General features: G+C 33.1%; 1 protein-coding gene across 1 annotated transcript; it reads right to left on the bottom strand.

Moving 5' to 3' along the window:
- Positions 1 to 16,289: 16,289 nt before the first annotated feature.
- Positions 16,290 to 17,017, bottom strand: LOC116122169 (small EDRK-rich factor 2-like). The gene is made up of 3 exons (XM_031408075.1): positions 16,875 to 17,017; positions 16,658 to 16,760; positions 16,290 to 16,573 (listed from the first exon to the last, which is right to left on the bottom strand). Exons 1-3 carry the CDS (start codon positions 16,879 to 16,881, stop codon positions 16,480 to 16,482), a joined length of 204 nt encoding a protein of 67 aa, XP_031263935.1. The 5' UTR covers positions 16,882 to 17,017; the 3' UTR covers positions 16,290 to 16,479.
- Positions 17,018 to 17,314: the final 297 nt, after the last annotated feature.

Below are 17,314 nucleotides of genomic sequence, written 5' to 3'. Positions count from 1 at the left end.
TTCTTAGCTTTTACTTTAGTCAAACTCATTTTTCTTAAGTTTTAAATTACTCATGCTATCCTCATGTCAGATTATGAAAATTAAATGGATTAACACTACAATTAAGGTTAGCTGAATTTCAATTAAAAAAACACCTTTTGAATACACATCTGAACACGCTAAAAGTCGTTTTAGTGCAAGTGTGTGCTTATGAATTGAATTAATGTAATGTCATCCTATCCATAACACACAACACATGACACGGCTGGAAGAAAATTGTTGGAAAATTATAATCTGCAATGGCGGAAACATACACACCATTGCTCAAGCACCGAATCAAATAGAAATGAGTTAGATCTTGAGTTTATAAAGCTCAGCAAAACTCATCGCCTAACAAGAGCAAATCACATATGAAGCTCATTCGAGAAATCAGACCAATAAGATGTCCTTTACTCGAAAGAACAATGACAATTTGTCAACTCAACCATAATGCATTTGATATCACCCCAATGCGAAACTTATAAGCGGCAACGGTAGATGAGTAAAAGTAATCACAAGCTTACAAGATTTCTTAGAAGTCTCAAACTCAAATTTTCATTGATTAGACTCACCTTCAAAGTTAGCACACAATACTTATCCTTTTTCTATATCTACAAATAACTACTATATGCCACCGCAGCAAATCTAGAACCTACCAAATTGTCCTAAACTCAACAAAAGGTAACCATACCGCATTGGCAGTGTACCAAAGCAAGGAACATGGCAGTTAGATTCAACATCAATTAGAATTTATGGTAGAATATAGAGCATTCATAGTAGACCCGCTTGCAAATTAAAACAACATTCTCCCTTAATGTATACAACATAACTGTTGTCTGAAATGACCCCAGATATATTTATCCTCTATTAAATCATAGCTTGCCACTATAATATTATTCAATTTCTCCAAATCTACTAGATGTTTACGTCAAAAATCCTCTTACACACTCAATAACAGTAGGTAGATATTAGGGGAGAAATTAAACAGTAACAAACCAAAATACTCTAGCTATAAAGACACCTAAAACTGTGTCATGGAGATAACAGGAGAGTGCTCAACAATCATCACTATAATAGCATAATCATAGAAAAAGAGCAAATGTTTGGGAGTGAATGCGGCTTTCCAATCTAGCTATCTATTAACATAATAAACCATTTATAAGAAGATCCATGGTTTATCACTAGATGTTCACCCGACCTAATCATTCAAATTCTCTTAAACTAAAAAAAATGCACTAACACCACTGATTATACAATTTAACCATTAACTTCAAATCTAGGATTAACATTTATGGCGAGTAAAGCTGTCTAAGATATGTGCACATGAAATATGAACTAAAAATTCAACTTCCGGTGAGGAATGGCGTTACCTAGATCGACGAATGCAGCTGTCGCCGTCGATTTCCAACTAGGGAGAAAGATGTCGTCGATTTTCGACGAAGGAGGAAGACGTCGTCGTTGATTTCCGGTGAGTTCAGATGCGATTTGGGTGGGATTTCAGAGAGAACAGAAGACAGCCGAAACCATGAGAGTTTTGTGAGAAAAACTAAAAGAGAAGAAGATGAGAAGGGGATGTGACGCTGCGTGACAGAGAAGAAGAGAAGAAAGGCTGCGACGAATCGATGATGCGTGACAGAGAACTGAGAAAAAGAGAAGAATGGGCTGCGTGAGAGAAGACGATGGGCGCCGCGTATTAGGGATTAAAAGTGTGGACCGGTTTTTTCGCCGGTCCGGTTGGATCGGCGGTTCACTTATATTATCCAGTTTTCAACTAGTTTAAAACGGCTTAATACTTATTAACGGGTTTGAGGGTAAACCGAACCGGACACGTGACCGGTTCACGGTCCAACCGGGTTGGACCGGTCAGTCCGGTCCGGCTTTTAAAACAGCGATCCAGACCCACATTGGAGTCTGTCTAATCCTCGGGGCCACGGAATACCCTACAAGCCTAATGGACCAAGATAATTGCATAACTATTGTAGGTATCTCTCTTGCGACTTATACACAAGGCCCTCTGGGTATAGCTAACTCTAGTGGCTAAAGGGCTTGCCATCCGACCATAAGGGGAGAGGTAAAGTGATATTAATTTTAAAACTCCCCTATAATAAGAATAAAATGATTTTATTTTATATATATTTACATTAATACTTATATATATATATATATATATATATATATATGAGATAAACTAAATATATTATAAATCAATTTATTTATTTTTATATTTATATTTACATTAATACTTATTTATACTTTCTTTTCTATTTCATTTGCATTGTATTTTCCGTTACTTCATTATCATATAATTAGAGTTTCTTTTTTTATGTATGTTAAATTTCTCGTATAAACAAGATTTGTCAAAATAAGAGTCTCTCGTATCAACAAGATTTGTCACAAAAATTATTTCATATTTATGTATTATTTTCAGCCCTTCCTAAGATAAATTCCTGGTTTTCCCCTTGTACTTATAGTGTGAATTATGTATTCGCGCATAGTTTGAATTATGTATAATTTTTACAAACCTCCGGTGAATTATCCAAAATTTATTGTTTTATTCTACTTAATCTTCTTTATGAGCCATCTCCACTTCCCATTTTGTTTTGAAGCATGAGTCCACCAACACTTTACCATGCAATCCTCCAAAACCCTAAAACTATCGGTCGAGTCTTATCTTGCATTTTGTTACTCTTTTCCTTGGACTTTTAATTCTATTTTTAAAAGAATAATAAGTAAAATTAAGTGGCAAAGTTCAAAGTTGAAATTATTATTTTTTCTACAGGCTGCGGAATGATTGATGCTCAAAAATGGTGGGCCTAAGTGATTGCTGTCTTTCTGAGATCATCATCATCTCTACGAGCTGAAACTAAAGAGATATTGATGGAAAATAAAGCTGCAAATAGGAGAACTATATACGAATTCGCTATTACAAACCATGAAACACGTTTAGGACAATTATAAGAATCACTCCCCAAATTTTAATGCTATTTGTTGATGCGGGATTTTGCACCAACGAAACGTACGTGCAAAATGGTGCAGGGGGCCCCGAAATCACACGTGAAAATAATGGATGAGGGACAGTAAATGCAATAAAGACAATTTTTAAAGTGATTCGGATGCTAAGATAGCAAGTCTTACGTCCATTGATGCTTATCTTGATGATAGGAGTCAGGTCGCTATTAGCTGACTGACTTTACAATGATATTACAAGGTATTGATTGTTGAGAAAAGAGAGAAAGAGTAATTAATTGAGTGAAAAAGGTGCGAATCCCTTTAATGAGAGATGAATTCCTAATTTATAGTCAGATGCCTTAAGGCAATCATCACTAAATCTGCGAGTTGGTGGGATTATCCGTGCAAATCCTTCTTTATGTCACATTGCCCACCTTCCAGAGTGATTTGCGCGATTTAGAGCAGGGATTGGACACGTGGGAGCGCCACAGCCTCCTGACGCACGCCTACTACCCTGACAGACGTAGACGGTGCCTATTCCAATGGTCTGACTTTTGCGGGCTAAAGGGTCCTGACGTCAGCCCTTATATTTTTAGGCGTAACACTATTAAATTGGATTTTCAAATGCTTTTTTTGAATACTTACACGAGTTCATGTCATTACAAGAACATTACAAAAACTAGACAAATAGGATTACATTCACAGAAGTAAACATTATCTTTTATTTTAGAAAAGATTGCATAAAATATCAAGGCTTACTCTAAATTTCAAAGAAAGATAATGCTTCAATTATTAAGCATTATCTAAATTTTAAAGACATTGTTTTATAAAAAGAAAGGTGTCTTCGAAGTGTTATAAAGTATTCTTCTGCAGCATGTTCAGATGGGTGGCGTTTGACTTGAGGTGGTGAGGAAGATCATAATAACATCTTCCTGTTGCAGCATTTTAGATAGAGATATGTAGCTTCCTAACTTTGAGCCCAAGCCATCAAGTAATATTTATTTTTGTTGAGAGAAGACCACCTTTAATTAGAAGCTAAATATTTGTTGTTTCAATGTGGATGGTAATCTCATGTCGCAGTTTTAGATGAAATGGATGAGATGTTGAATCCGATAAGCTTCTTCCCTCAAGGGCTTCATTGCTTTTTCCTTCTTCTTTGGCAGCTGCTCTTGAAGGAGCCATTTTCCCTATACCTCCCATGCCAAATAACAACCTTTATTTCTTAGCCATGCAAGAATCCCAACTTGTCAAGTATAATTTTCGCCAGAGTCTCTGCCATATTATGCATCTGATAACCAAAAAGTTCAATATGATTTAAGAATCTAATACAAAATCAAAATTTGAGACATGAAAAACTGATCAAAACATAAATAAAACAATGACTTAAATATTAAAAGAGGAAACTAACCAATTGTGTGTGCTCCATCAGGAAACAGGGAACTTCAATTTGTTTGGGATTCATATTATTTCACACCAATGCGAGTATTTATAAGGTGGGAATTGGTTAAAGCTTGGAGGGAAAAAGAAGCAAAGTATCAATATATGCTTCTTTCAGTTACCAACCGACAGTGTCTTTATTAGAGTTGCTTTTGTGCCTTGATTGATGCTCATTCAAGAATTTGCTTTTGTTTCTAGCTTCAATTGGACTATCAAATTAATAAGATCCAGTTTGATATTGTTATAGTTTCTTCTTTAATTACTTATGACTTTAGAAATAATCAATGTTGAATAACAATTATATGGTATGTATTAGAATTTAATATTTAAGCTGTGTTTGTTTTGGAAAGGTAGATATCGTGCATAATGGACCAAAATAGTATTATTATGATAAGATCATTGCAGTGTGTGCTGATGATCCGGAGTACAAGCATTACACTGATATCAAAGAGCTTCCTCCACATCGTCTTGTGGAGATTCGCCGGTTCTTCGAAGATTACAAGAAGAATGAGAACAAGGAGGTTGCAGTGAATGATTTTTTGCCTGCACCAACTACGGTTGACGCTATTCAGTACTCCATGGATCTTTATGCCGAGTACATTCTCCATACTCTCAGACGATAGATACGATATTTGGAGGGGCTAAGTTATGGATCCATAACATTATCGACCCATGGTAACCGTTAGATTTAGTATCTCGGATAGCAAATGAGTAATATCTTTTATCCGATACTTCATTGATGATTTTGTTGTATGCATTCTTTTTCTTTTATTTGTTTTCAGATGGAGAGAGGATCCATCGACCGCAATAAATCGTGTTTGTCATCGATGTTTAACAGTTTTAAAAATTATATGAACAAAATGTTTTACAATTTTTTTTATTAAGTTTGATGGTTATTTATATATGTTTGTCTAATCAATTAGATAAATTATTCAATTTGAATTTTAGATGATTATTACATGATTTTATCAAACAAAAATAATGTAGCTGGAATTTGATACAATTATAAAGGTTATTTAAATTTGATACATTTATTTTATATTAAATTCTATAGGTATTTATTTTTATATATATGTTTGGTTATTTATATAGTATGGTGAGAAGAAATACAAAATAAAAAGTTATTTAAGCTTGTTACATATATTAAATATTTAAATTGAATTTTACTTTTGCCATTATAATTATCAGAAATTCAGAATCATGATTATGATTTTTTATCAAACAATAATAATTTAGTTGGAATGTGATAGTAGTATATAAGGTTATTATCATAGATATCTTTAAAAGGATCATTTAATATATATAGTATTTCTAAATGTGAAAACATTTAAATAAAACTAAATTTGCTACAAGGAGTTTTGATTTCCTATTTTATAGATGCAAAATACATTTGGCTAATGCAAATTGTTTGTGGATCTATATTAGTGTTTAATTAAGAAATCCTATCAAAGATGCATAGCAGGCCGATTCTTAGAGGTATTGTCCGCTTTGAGCTCATGAACCCGCAAAGTTTTGTCTTCAAAAAAAGTCTTTGGGTGGTGAGAGTATTCTTATGCTATATAAGTGATTAAGCCTCTTGTCTCCTAAGTGGGGCTTTGGCACCAACACAACTCCAGTATACATATGGGTTCAACTGAACCTACTTAAACTTTGAAAAAAATAAAAATAAAAAGTTTTATATTTTATAGTATTTATAATTTAAACCCCACTTAAATTCATACTAAACCCACTCAAACTTTGAAAAAATTTAAAAAGATTTTATATTTTATAGTATTTATAATTTTGACCCCATTTAAATTCATATTGAATACACTCAAACTTTAAATAAAAATTAAAAATGTTTTATATTTTATAGTATTTACAATTTTGATCCCTCTTAAATTTATATTGAAGACAATGTGTTTTACTCTTTTTAGCTTAATTGAAAATAACTTTTACTACCTCTCATGATTTTTGTTGATTTTGCTTTTCTAAGTTCATGAACTTAATCCTTTATGGGTCAACCATACTGGTTTATCATTACGTATATGGCTGAATTGTCTTTGCAAAAATCCAACTTTTGTTATAAATTGATGTTACCCTTACATTGTTATGGATGCATTGATCTTTCTAATTCTATAATTTATTATTTATTGAATGATTCATATAATTAAGTGTAGGTAACTTTAAAATTGTTTCATGAGCATTCTTCTTTTCTCTCAATATGGGATTATACTTGTCTTTAGAGGGGGACAAAAAAAAAAAAAAAAAAAAAAATCATGTATTGATAAGGCATATTCAACAATCTGATATTGTTGGCATGCCTACTTTTAATGTTCCTTTGCTGCTACTCTTTCTCTGATAAGTTGACATCAATTTTCTGCTTTTACTTTGAATGTGACACTCTCTACGGTTTATGCTTTACTTTCATTATGTTGTTCTCTATGATTACAAAATGAAATCTTTAAAAAATTCCGATCAACCTCCTTCACCACCTTCAATATGAAGCCTCTGTACAGTTTCTCAGACATATAAACAAGATTTATCAAAATAAGTCTCTCATATCAACAATATTTGTCACAAAAATATTTTATAATTATTATTATTTTGAAAAAAAAAAAAAAAAAATCAGCCCTTCGTGAAACAAATTCCTGGTTTTGCCCTTGTACTTATATAGCGTGAATTATGTTTACGTGTAGACCTTGAATTGTGTATAATTTTTACAAACTTCTGGTGAATTATCCAAAAGTTATTTGTATTATTCTACTTGATCTCCTTTATGGGCTATATATCTCCACTTCCCTTTTTGTTTTGAAGCATGAGTCCGCCAACAGTTTATTACGCAATCCCGGAACCCTTAAACTATCTGTCGGGTCTGATCTTGCATTTTGTTACTCTTTCCTTGGACTTTTAATTCTATTTTTAAAAGAATAATAAGTAAAATTAAGTAGAAAGTTCAAAGTTGAAATTATTTTTTTTTTCTACAGGCTGCAGAATTATTTATGCTCAAAATGGTGGACCTAAGTGATTGCTGTCTTTCTGAGATCATCATGAACTGAGACTAAAGAGATATTGATAGAAAATAAAGTAGCAAATAGGAGAATCATATAAGAATTCGCTTTTACAAACCATGAAACACGTTTATGACAATTATAAGAATCACTCCCCAAATTGAAGGTTATTTATGTATGTTTGTTTTATCATTTAAATAGTTTGATGAGAAGAAATACAATTAGATAAATTATTCAATTTGAATTTTAGATTGATTATTACAAGATTTTATCAAACAAAAATAATTTAGCTGGAATTTGATACAATTATAAAGGTTATTTAAATTTGATACATTTATTTTATATTAAATTCTATAGGTATTTATTTTTATATATGTGTTTGGTTATTTATATAGTTTGGTGAGAAGAAATACAAAATAAAAAAGTTATTTAGGCTTGCTACATATATTAAATATTTAAATTGGATTTTACTTTTGCCATTATAATTATCGGAAATTCAAAATGATGGTTATGATTTTTTATCAAACAATAATAATTAAGTTGGAATGTGATAGTAGTATATAAGGTTATTATCATAGATATCTTTAAAGGATCATTTAATTTATCAATACCTAATATTTTAACATATCATTTAAATATATATATTCTTTAATATTTCTAAATGTGAAAACATTTAAATACAAACCCAAAATTGTTGTCTTCGTAAAACTAAATTTGCTACAAGGAGTTTTGATTTCCTATTTTACATATGCAAAATAAATTTGGCTAATGCAAATTGTTTGTGGGTCTATATTAGTGTTTAATTTAGAAATCCTATCAAAGGTGCATAATAGGCGAATTCTTAGAGGTATTGTCCGCTTTGAGTTCTAGAGCCTGCATGGTTTTGCCTTCAAAAGACGTCTCTGACTGATGAGGGTGTTCTTGTGCTATATAAACGACTAAGATTCTCGTCTCCTTAATGGGACTTTGGCACCAACACAGCTCCAACATACATATGGGTTTAATTGAACCTATTCAAACTTTGAAAAAAATAAAAATAAAAAGTTTTATATTTTATGGTATTTACAATTTAAACCCCACTTAAATTCATACTGAACCTACTCAAACTTTGAAAAAAAATTAAAAAGATTTTATATTTTATAGTATTTATAATTTGATCCCACTTAAATTCATATTGAACCCACTTAAACTTTAAATAAAAATTAAAAAGGTTTTATATTTTATAGTATTTATAATTTTAATCCCTTTTAAATTTATATTGAACCTCAAACTTTGAAAAAAAAATTAAAAAAACTTTATATTTTATAGTATTTACGATTTTAACTTCTCTTGAATTTATATTGACCTGACAAAATTTTACTATAAATTTATCAACTTAAATTTTTTGAACCCACTCCTTGAAAATTCTGGCTATGTCCTGATTGAGATGCTGTTACTTAAATTTTCTACACTTTATTAACAATTCATCTCTGCTAATCTAACAGTTATAAGAGAAAGTTAACCGTAACTACATTTAATGTCAGATCAATATCTCTCTAACACCATTAGGTTGATAAATCACAATCAGACCTTTATCAAGTAATTAGAAGATAAATGTGTTTCGCAGGTCCTCCCAAAATCCTTTATGTAGTCAAGTTAACTCAGTTCATGAATTGACATAATCCTTTCCGTGTCAACAATATTACTGATTTTTCATTATGTATATGGTTGAATTGTCTTTCCAAAGATCCAACTTTTGTTATAAATTGATGCTACCCTTATAATGTTATTGATGCATTGATCTTTCTAATTCTATAATTTATTATCTATTGAATGATTAAGTCGTAAGTAGCTTTAAAATCGTTTCTTCACCTTTCTTCTTTAAAATTATTATCTAATTCTAATGCCTTCCTTTGCTGCTACTCTTTCTCTGATAAGTTCTCACATCAGTTTTCTGCTTTTACTTTGAATGTGACATTCTCAACGGTTTATGCTCTACTTTCATTGTGTTGTTCTCAATGATTACAAAATGAAATCTTTAAAAAATTCCGATCAATCTCCTACACAACCTTCAAAATGAACCCTCTGTAGAGTTTGTCAGATACTGCAGCTCATGTTCCTTCTCTTAATTCAGCTCCTGATTTAAAAGGTCATCTTTCATCTTCCCTTCATTTTGAAAGTGTTACAACATTTGTGTTTGCATCATTTGTCAATCTCCCTGATAGTCAGCCACTAAATAAGGATCTTAATAAATAGTAATTGTAAATTATGACTCATCAAACTTGTTAGGGCCAAAAATCGTCCTTGGCCCAAATAGGGAAACAGGACCACTAGTGAAGAATGACCAGGCCTAGTCTTGCAGAGGCCCAATTCGGATTAGTCCTATTTGATACGAGGTATAGCCGGCCCAAACCACATAGGCGCGAGCCTCTTAATCCCAGTCCACTTCTTGGGTCCATGGGCGAGTCCAGAGCCCATAGCCCCTTCAATATTTTCCCATTCTTGATCAATCCCCTATTCAAGGTCGCCTTTCCCTTTCCTGAGGACTTTCCCACTTGGGAGTTATTCTCCTAATCAGAATCAACTTCCTATCCGGACACTGGTAAAACAACTTATTACGGCCCTGATTCTTCTAGGGTTGGCATCAGAGTCATACTAGGACTCCTACTCCCACCAGGATTGGGAGACCAGACGACCACTATATAAGCAGAGGCCAGCCCTCTCAGAAGGGACATCGACATTACACCTTCACTCCCTAAGCTCTTACTTGAGAGCTTCGCTTCACCGCCGTAGTCACAGTCCCCGACTAAACTTCCGGTAATTTCTCACTCCCTAGCCCTCACTATATTAGCCTTTCAGCCTTGCTAACTTGAGCGTCGGAGTGCCTACGGCAAACACCACCCCGGTGTTTCTCGCTCGCTTCACGCGTGTTCCTCTACGTGTGCAGGTATAACAGATTGCTAGTGGCCTCAACCTCACGGGATCAGACCCCCCTTCCGTACAGGTAGATTTTTACATCTACAAAACTCACAAATTTCTTTCAAAGCGAAGAGCTAAAATAATAGCCCAGTCTATTTTTTTTTTTTTTTTTTTTAAAAAGTTTAGATTAGGTTGAGTTTTAATCAAAACTTTTTAAAACATATCGTCAATTTGAATAAATTAAGAATAAAACTGGATTTTATAAATTAAGAATACTATTTTTATGGACGGATTATAATTAATGCGATAATCTTTACGTAATTAAAATTTCATTAATTTTAAAATTCCTCTATAATAGGAATAAAATGATTTTATTTTATATACATTTACATCAATATTTATATTTATATAATAAGTAAAATTATGTAGGAAAGTTCAAAGTTGAAATCATTATTTTTTCTACAGGCTGCAGAATGATTGATGCTCAAAATTGGTGGGCCTATTAAGACCATCTCCAACCCATTGCACCAATTTGGTGCAAAATTGCACCAAATTGATGCAAAATTTGGTGCAAAATACTATTTCATCTCCAACCCACAACACCAAATATTGCACCAAAAAGAATATTCCCTATAATATTCCCTAGAATATTCTTTAGAATATTCTTTTTTTTCTTTTATTGTAATAATCAACAATTAATCTATTTCACTTATTATTTTTGTATATATTAATTAAATATTGGGAATGATATTTTTATTAAATAATAATTATTTTGAAAATTATACTAATTTAATAGAATTAAGTATTTATTTAATCAAATAAACATTACATTTAATATAGAAAAATACATTAATATAAAACGATACAAAAAAAAAATAAAAAAAAAAAAAATAACAACAACACAAAGGTAAAATTCCATATGTAGTAATTAATTTTCCAAATTAGTATGTTCTTCCCCCAAATGATCAATAATGCATTTCGAAGAGCATGGTGAGCCTCTGTATCCTTGATTTGTTTATGTCGAGAAGAAAATTTCGAAACGGACATTCTCATATGAACATTTACATTCGGGAGTTGGCGCTTCCATCTGATCTCAATCGATGCATCAACATTGTTCATCCTCGATTATCATGTTGTGCATAATAATACACGCAGTCATTATATCATGTAATACATTTTATCCAAAAACGTGTCGGTCCTGCCCAATTGCAAATCGCGATTGGAGAACTCCAAACGCACGTTCCACATCTTTTCTACATCCTTCCTGTTCTTGCAAATAATTTTTTTTGGGACCACGTGGATCGTGAATAGTTTGTACGAGAGTAGACCACTTTGGGTATATACCATCAGCTAAATAATAACCCATATTATAATCTTTTCCTTGAATGCTATAATGAGGGGGGGAGCAATACTTGAGTTAGGTTGGCAAAAAAATGAGATGCCTCCAACACATAATGTCATTGTGGAACCTGGCAAACCAAAAAATGCATGCCATATCCAAAGTCATAATCAGTACAGCCTCGAGAATAATAGTTGGGGATCCACTACGACCAGCTATTTTCCTGCCCAAGCTGTTGGACAATTTTTCCACTTCCAGTGCATACAATCTAAACTACCCAACATTCTGGAAAACCACGTTGTTCACCAATATGAAGTAGCCTTGCAACATCATTGCATTAGGTATCTTAGATATCGTTTGCAAATACCTCAAACAGCACGACAAAATCTCTTCAAACTTTCAATGGTTGTAGACTCGCCTATTTTATATACTCATCAGTAGCATCTGCCGGTAGACCATACGCAACATCCGGATAACCGCTGTTATTTTTTGAAAAGCAGACAATCCGAGCCTACCGAGCCATCCCTCGTTGTACAAAGTAGTTGTCAGACCTTCACCTGATCAACAATCGAATGAATAAATTGCGAGACATTCGAAATCGTCGGCGAAACATGGAATCATAAACCGGATCTCGGCAAAATAATCTTTGAACAAATTGCGATCAGCAGTTTCTCGGTTGCGATTGATGACTTATGACCCGGAATTGATCCTCTACGGATCACCTGGTTGTTCGTTTGATTGAGATAGTGAAGGAGGAGGAGGTTGTTGTTAGCTCTCATGCGAAGGATTGCTTCTTGCTCTGATCAATTGCTTCAAGATCATCATCAATTCCTCATCATCAATTTCATTGTCGGAAAATGATGATGAATTAGAAGATGATAAATGAGATGGACCCCAAAATTGAAATCTCTTTGGAGTATATTTTAGTTGAAGATTTGGAAGTTGATTTGGTATGAGGTTTTATAGTTGAAGAAAACACTATTCTAGATAAAAAATAATAATTCAAAGATGTGTTGTCATTCAAGCTTTTGAGATTTGTGGCTTATTCAAAAAGATGTGTGTCCATTCAAGCTTTTGAGCTTTGTGGCTTATTCAAAAAGATGTGTTGTCCATTCAAGCTTTTGAGATTTATGGTTTATTCAAAAGATGGGGTCCATTCAAGCTTTGAGATTTGTGGCTTATTCAAAAAGATGTGTTGTCCATTCAAGCTTTTGAGATTTGGGGCTTATTCAAAAAGATGGTTGTCCATTCAGCTTTTGAGCTTGTGGCTTACAAAAAGATGTGTGCCATTAAGTTTTGAGATTATGGTTATTCAAAAAAGTGTGTTGTCCATTCAAGCTTTGAGATTTGTGGCTTATTCAAAAAGATTTGTTGTCCATTCAAGCTTTGAGATTGTGGGTTATTCAAAAAGTTGTTGTCCATTCAACTTTTGAGCTTTGTGGCTTATTCAAAAAGATGTGTTGTCCATTCAAACTTTTGAGATTTGTGACTTATTCAAAAAGATGTGTGTCCATTCAAGTTTTTTTCAATATTTGATGATCTTACGGATCCGGAACTAATCTACCGGAATACTAAATTGTTATTTTAGTTTAGTGTATTTCTTTAATTTTAGTGTTTTAAATTAGTGTTAATTTTATTTTGGTTATTGTAGTTTAATATTGCATTGAATAAGTTCTATTTTTATTTTTACATTTTTTAAATTATATCATTATTATAATTTATTATTAAATATAATAATCAAATTAAATTAAATACAAATACCAAATTGGTGTGATTTTGGTGTTAAAATTTAATACTCAAATTAACTTAACAAATTAAAACAAAAAAACTAAAAATAAAAAAAAAAATTTTTTATGTCTGCTACAGTACCGCGCCATTTTGGCGCAGTACTACAGTGCTGCGCCCAATTTGGCGCAGTGTTTAGCGCGGGTTGGACTGCCAACCCAAGCCAAATTGGTGTTTTTTGCACCATTTTAGCGGGGGTGGAGATGCGTGATTGCTATCTTTCTGAGACATCATCATGTTCATGAACTGAAAACTAAAGAGATATGGATGAAAATAAAGTAGCAAATAGGAGAATCATATAAGAATTCGCTTTGACAAACCATGAAACACGTTTACGACAATTCAGAAATCACTCCCCAAATTTTATGCTATTAAATTGGATTCAAATCCTTTTTTTGAATACTTACACCGAATTTATGTCATACAAGACATACAAAAACTTAGACAAATAGGATTACATTCACAAAAGTAAACATATCTTTACCTTAGAAAAGATTGCATAAAATACATTAAGACTGTTCTAGATTCAAAGAAAGATAATGCTTAAAATTTTAAGCAAAGCTTATCTAGATTCAAGAAAGATAAGGTTATGCTTCAATGTAGAGCATTATCTAAATTTTAAACACATTGTTTTAAGAAGAACGGTGTCTTCGAAGGGTTATAAGTATTCTTCTGCAACTGTCCGATGGGTGGCGTTTGACTTGAGGTGGTGAGGAAGATCATATAGCATTTCCCTGTTGGATTTTTAGATAGAGATATATATTCTCCTAACTTTGAGCCCAAGCCATCAAGTAATATTTATATTTGTTGAGAGAAGACCACCTTTATTAGAGCTAAAGATTGTGTTGTTTCAATGTGGATGGTAATCTCATGTTCGCAGTTTTAGATGAAATGGATGAGATGTTGAATCCGATAAGCTTCTCCCTCAAGGGCTTCATTGCTTTCTCCTTCTTCTTGGCGGCCGCTCTTGAAGGAGCATTTTCCCTAACTCCCCATACCAAATAACAACCTTTATTTGGCCATGCAAGAACCCACTTGTCAGTATAATTTCTCCAGAGTCTCCGCCATATTATGCATGAATAACCAAAAAGTCAATATGATTAAGAATCTAATAAAATCAAAATCAAAATTTGAACATGAAAAACTGATCACAACACAAATGAAACAATGACATTACTGTATAAAAAGAGGAAACTAACCGGTTCTCAAGACGCTAATTAAGTTGTGTGTCCTCCATCAGAAAATAGGGAACTTCAATTTGTTTGGGATTTGTATTATTTCACACCACATGCGAGTATTTATAAGGTGGGAATTAGGTAAAGCTTGGAGGGAAGAAGAAGCAAAGTATCTATATATGCTAGCTTCTTTCAGTGACCAACTGACAGAGTCTTTATTAAAGCTGCTTTTGCGCCTTGATTGATGCTCACTCGAGAATTTGCTTTTGTTTCTGGCTTCAAATAGACTGTCAAATAAGATCCAATTTGAGATTTTTATAGTTTCTTCTTTAATTGCTTATGACTTTAGAAGTAACCAATTTTGAATAACAATTTTATGGTATGTATTAAAATTTAATATTTATGTTGTGTTTGTTTTGGAAAGGTAGATATAGTAAATGATGGACCAAAATAGGTATTTTGTTATTAAAAATTTATTGAATAGAACTATTTCAAGGGTCGAGTTGAAAAATGGGCCTCGTTGTTTCACTCTTTTGAGTGACTTTTCTATTATCTTATTTGGATTGAAAAACAGAATATGTGTTTGTTTAGTTATTAAGTTATTTCATTCAGAAAATTAATCCAACTCAAATAGGATTTTTTGTCTAAAGTTGGAAAAGTATGTGAGACTTGTTTTCTACTATCCTATTATATTCAACTCAAAACATTTAACAATTATCCTTTACAATAAAATTTTATAAATTAACAATAATATCCCTACTCACCCAAGCCCCTATAGACTGTTAGTCGCCACCGCCTACTGTTGACGTCGAAACAATGCACGACCGAGACAGATTTGGCCGATCACACACTGATATGGTTGGAAACGACCATATCCACCATGGATCTAGCTTGAAATGGCTAGATCTACGGCCTGATCTGGTTGTTAACAACTAGATTTTGGTTGTTAACGACGGCCAGGTCCACGGTGAATCTTATCGAAAAAAGGCCAAATCGGTGTACGGCTGGCCAGATCCATCTAATCATGCATCATTCCGACGACTGCCAACTGCCGTAGTGGCTTGGGTGGTTGGGGTGTTTTTGTTAATTTATAAACTTTTATTGTGGGGGGTGTTTAGCTAAATTAAAAAATGTAAAGGGTTAAAATAATCTAAATATTTTCCAAAATGTACCAAACAACTATTCTGTATTCTTATCAATGTTTTAAAACCCGGCCCGGCCCGGCTGGTTGAACCGGTTAAACTGGGACTCGGCCAGTCAGCCGGGCCAGGTGAGCTATATAACCGGCAAAAACACTTTGCCTAGTTTTAAAATATATTCTTCTTGCTCAGGAACTGACGAACTGTGGGCAGTCGCGATCTCTTCTTCTCTTCTGCAGTTCTGCTCTGTTCAGTGTTCAAGTGTTCATCCGTTAGTCGAGCTCCACATTGATTTCGTCTTTGCTCTGTTAAGTGTTCAACGGCAGCTCGTCTTCAGTCTTTACCAACACCAGGTATTGATTTTATCTCTGTTCCAAGTTTCCAACTATGTAACTTATTATTGTTTTTCATTTTTCGTTTTTTACTACAATGTTTATACTTTATAGAGTTTATGCTTTTTTAATTGGAAAGAAAGCAGTTGAGGAAGATGGACATGACTTAAACTGAGTTGGGTTTNTTCAAATCAACCATAAAAATAACAAGCATCATAAAAATAACATTTGGTAACATTTAATTTTCTTATTCAAACTCCAATTAGAATATTAAATACAAACCCACATACAGTAACATGAATTAAGACAACTTGTTTTTTTTTTCCTTAGACCAAAGAAAAAGAAACCAAGACATAATAAATCTCTCAAAAACCCAGAACTAGAATTACAAAATAACCCCAAATTGAACGTTTGGTCTTATTTCTTATTATTGCTGTTACCTCCGGCAGAGTCCCCACCGGCGGCCTGTGCCGCCTTCTTAGCCGTCTTCTCTTGCAGTGCCTTGGCGTCTCTAAACACAGGAAAAGAAAGCAAATCGAAACAAAATCCTACCAAAGTAATGAAAAGGAGAGGTAATTGGAATAATAAAGCGAACCTTTCACGGCGTTGTTCGGGAGTCAAGCCGTCGTCTTTGTTCTTGCCCTTGCTGCCACCGCGAGCCTGGGCTCTTTCGCGATCACGTTCTCTCTGGCTTCCGCTTGAGATCCGATCCAACCCAAATAATTAAGGAAAAACCAAAAACAAAACAGAAAGTTAAAGTAACAAATTAAAGAAATTAAAAGATAAAAATTGGAAGAAGTAGAGAAGGATATGAGTCATAGTGATGGCAAGGCCTCGAGGAGATTTGAGAGCGTCTTGAAGCTTTCAATGATCTACAAAGTCAATGGTGGATGGATTGGGGAATTTTGCTTTCTTTATAATGTGGTTGTGTCGCGTTTTCCCTTCTAATTCTAAATTCTAATATAAAAATACGTTAAATATTATCCACGGCTCTGAATTTCTTTAAGGTTTGGGTCTGATAAACTTGGCCCAAGTACTCTGGGTTACTGACACTCCACACCTTTTTTATGAATTCGTTTTGTATATTTTTAATTCGATGATAATATTCTCGTATTTTACGTAAATTCCACTGCTACCTTATTTTTATTAAAATAATAGTTAAAATACTTTTGTTGATACGACGAAATAACATAAATCTTCTTGAGGCTTAAAAAATAAAAGAAATTCTCTTGCTCTTAACTTTTAAGTGTTA

Source organism: Pistacia vera, unplaced genomic scaffold, assembly GCF_008641045.1.
Source record: "Pistacia vera cultivar Batoury unplaced genomic scaffold, PisVer_v2 Contig132, whole genome shotgun sequence".
NCBI classification, from domain to species: Eukaryota; Viridiplantae; Streptophyta; class Magnoliopsida; order Sapindales; family Anacardiaceae; genus Pistacia; species Pistacia vera.
The sequence above is the reverse complement of the archived record's forward strand: the minus strand, read 5'-3'. Positions and strand labels throughout refer to the sequence as shown.

Bases quoted from the DNA above. Each gene is read 5' to 3' on its own strand.
- LOC116122169 (XM_031408075.1), bottom strand. The intron at 16,574-16,657 runs GTTCGCTTTATT...TCCTGTGTTTAG, and splicing joins CCCGAACAACGCCGTGAAAG to AGACGCCAAGGCACTGCAAG.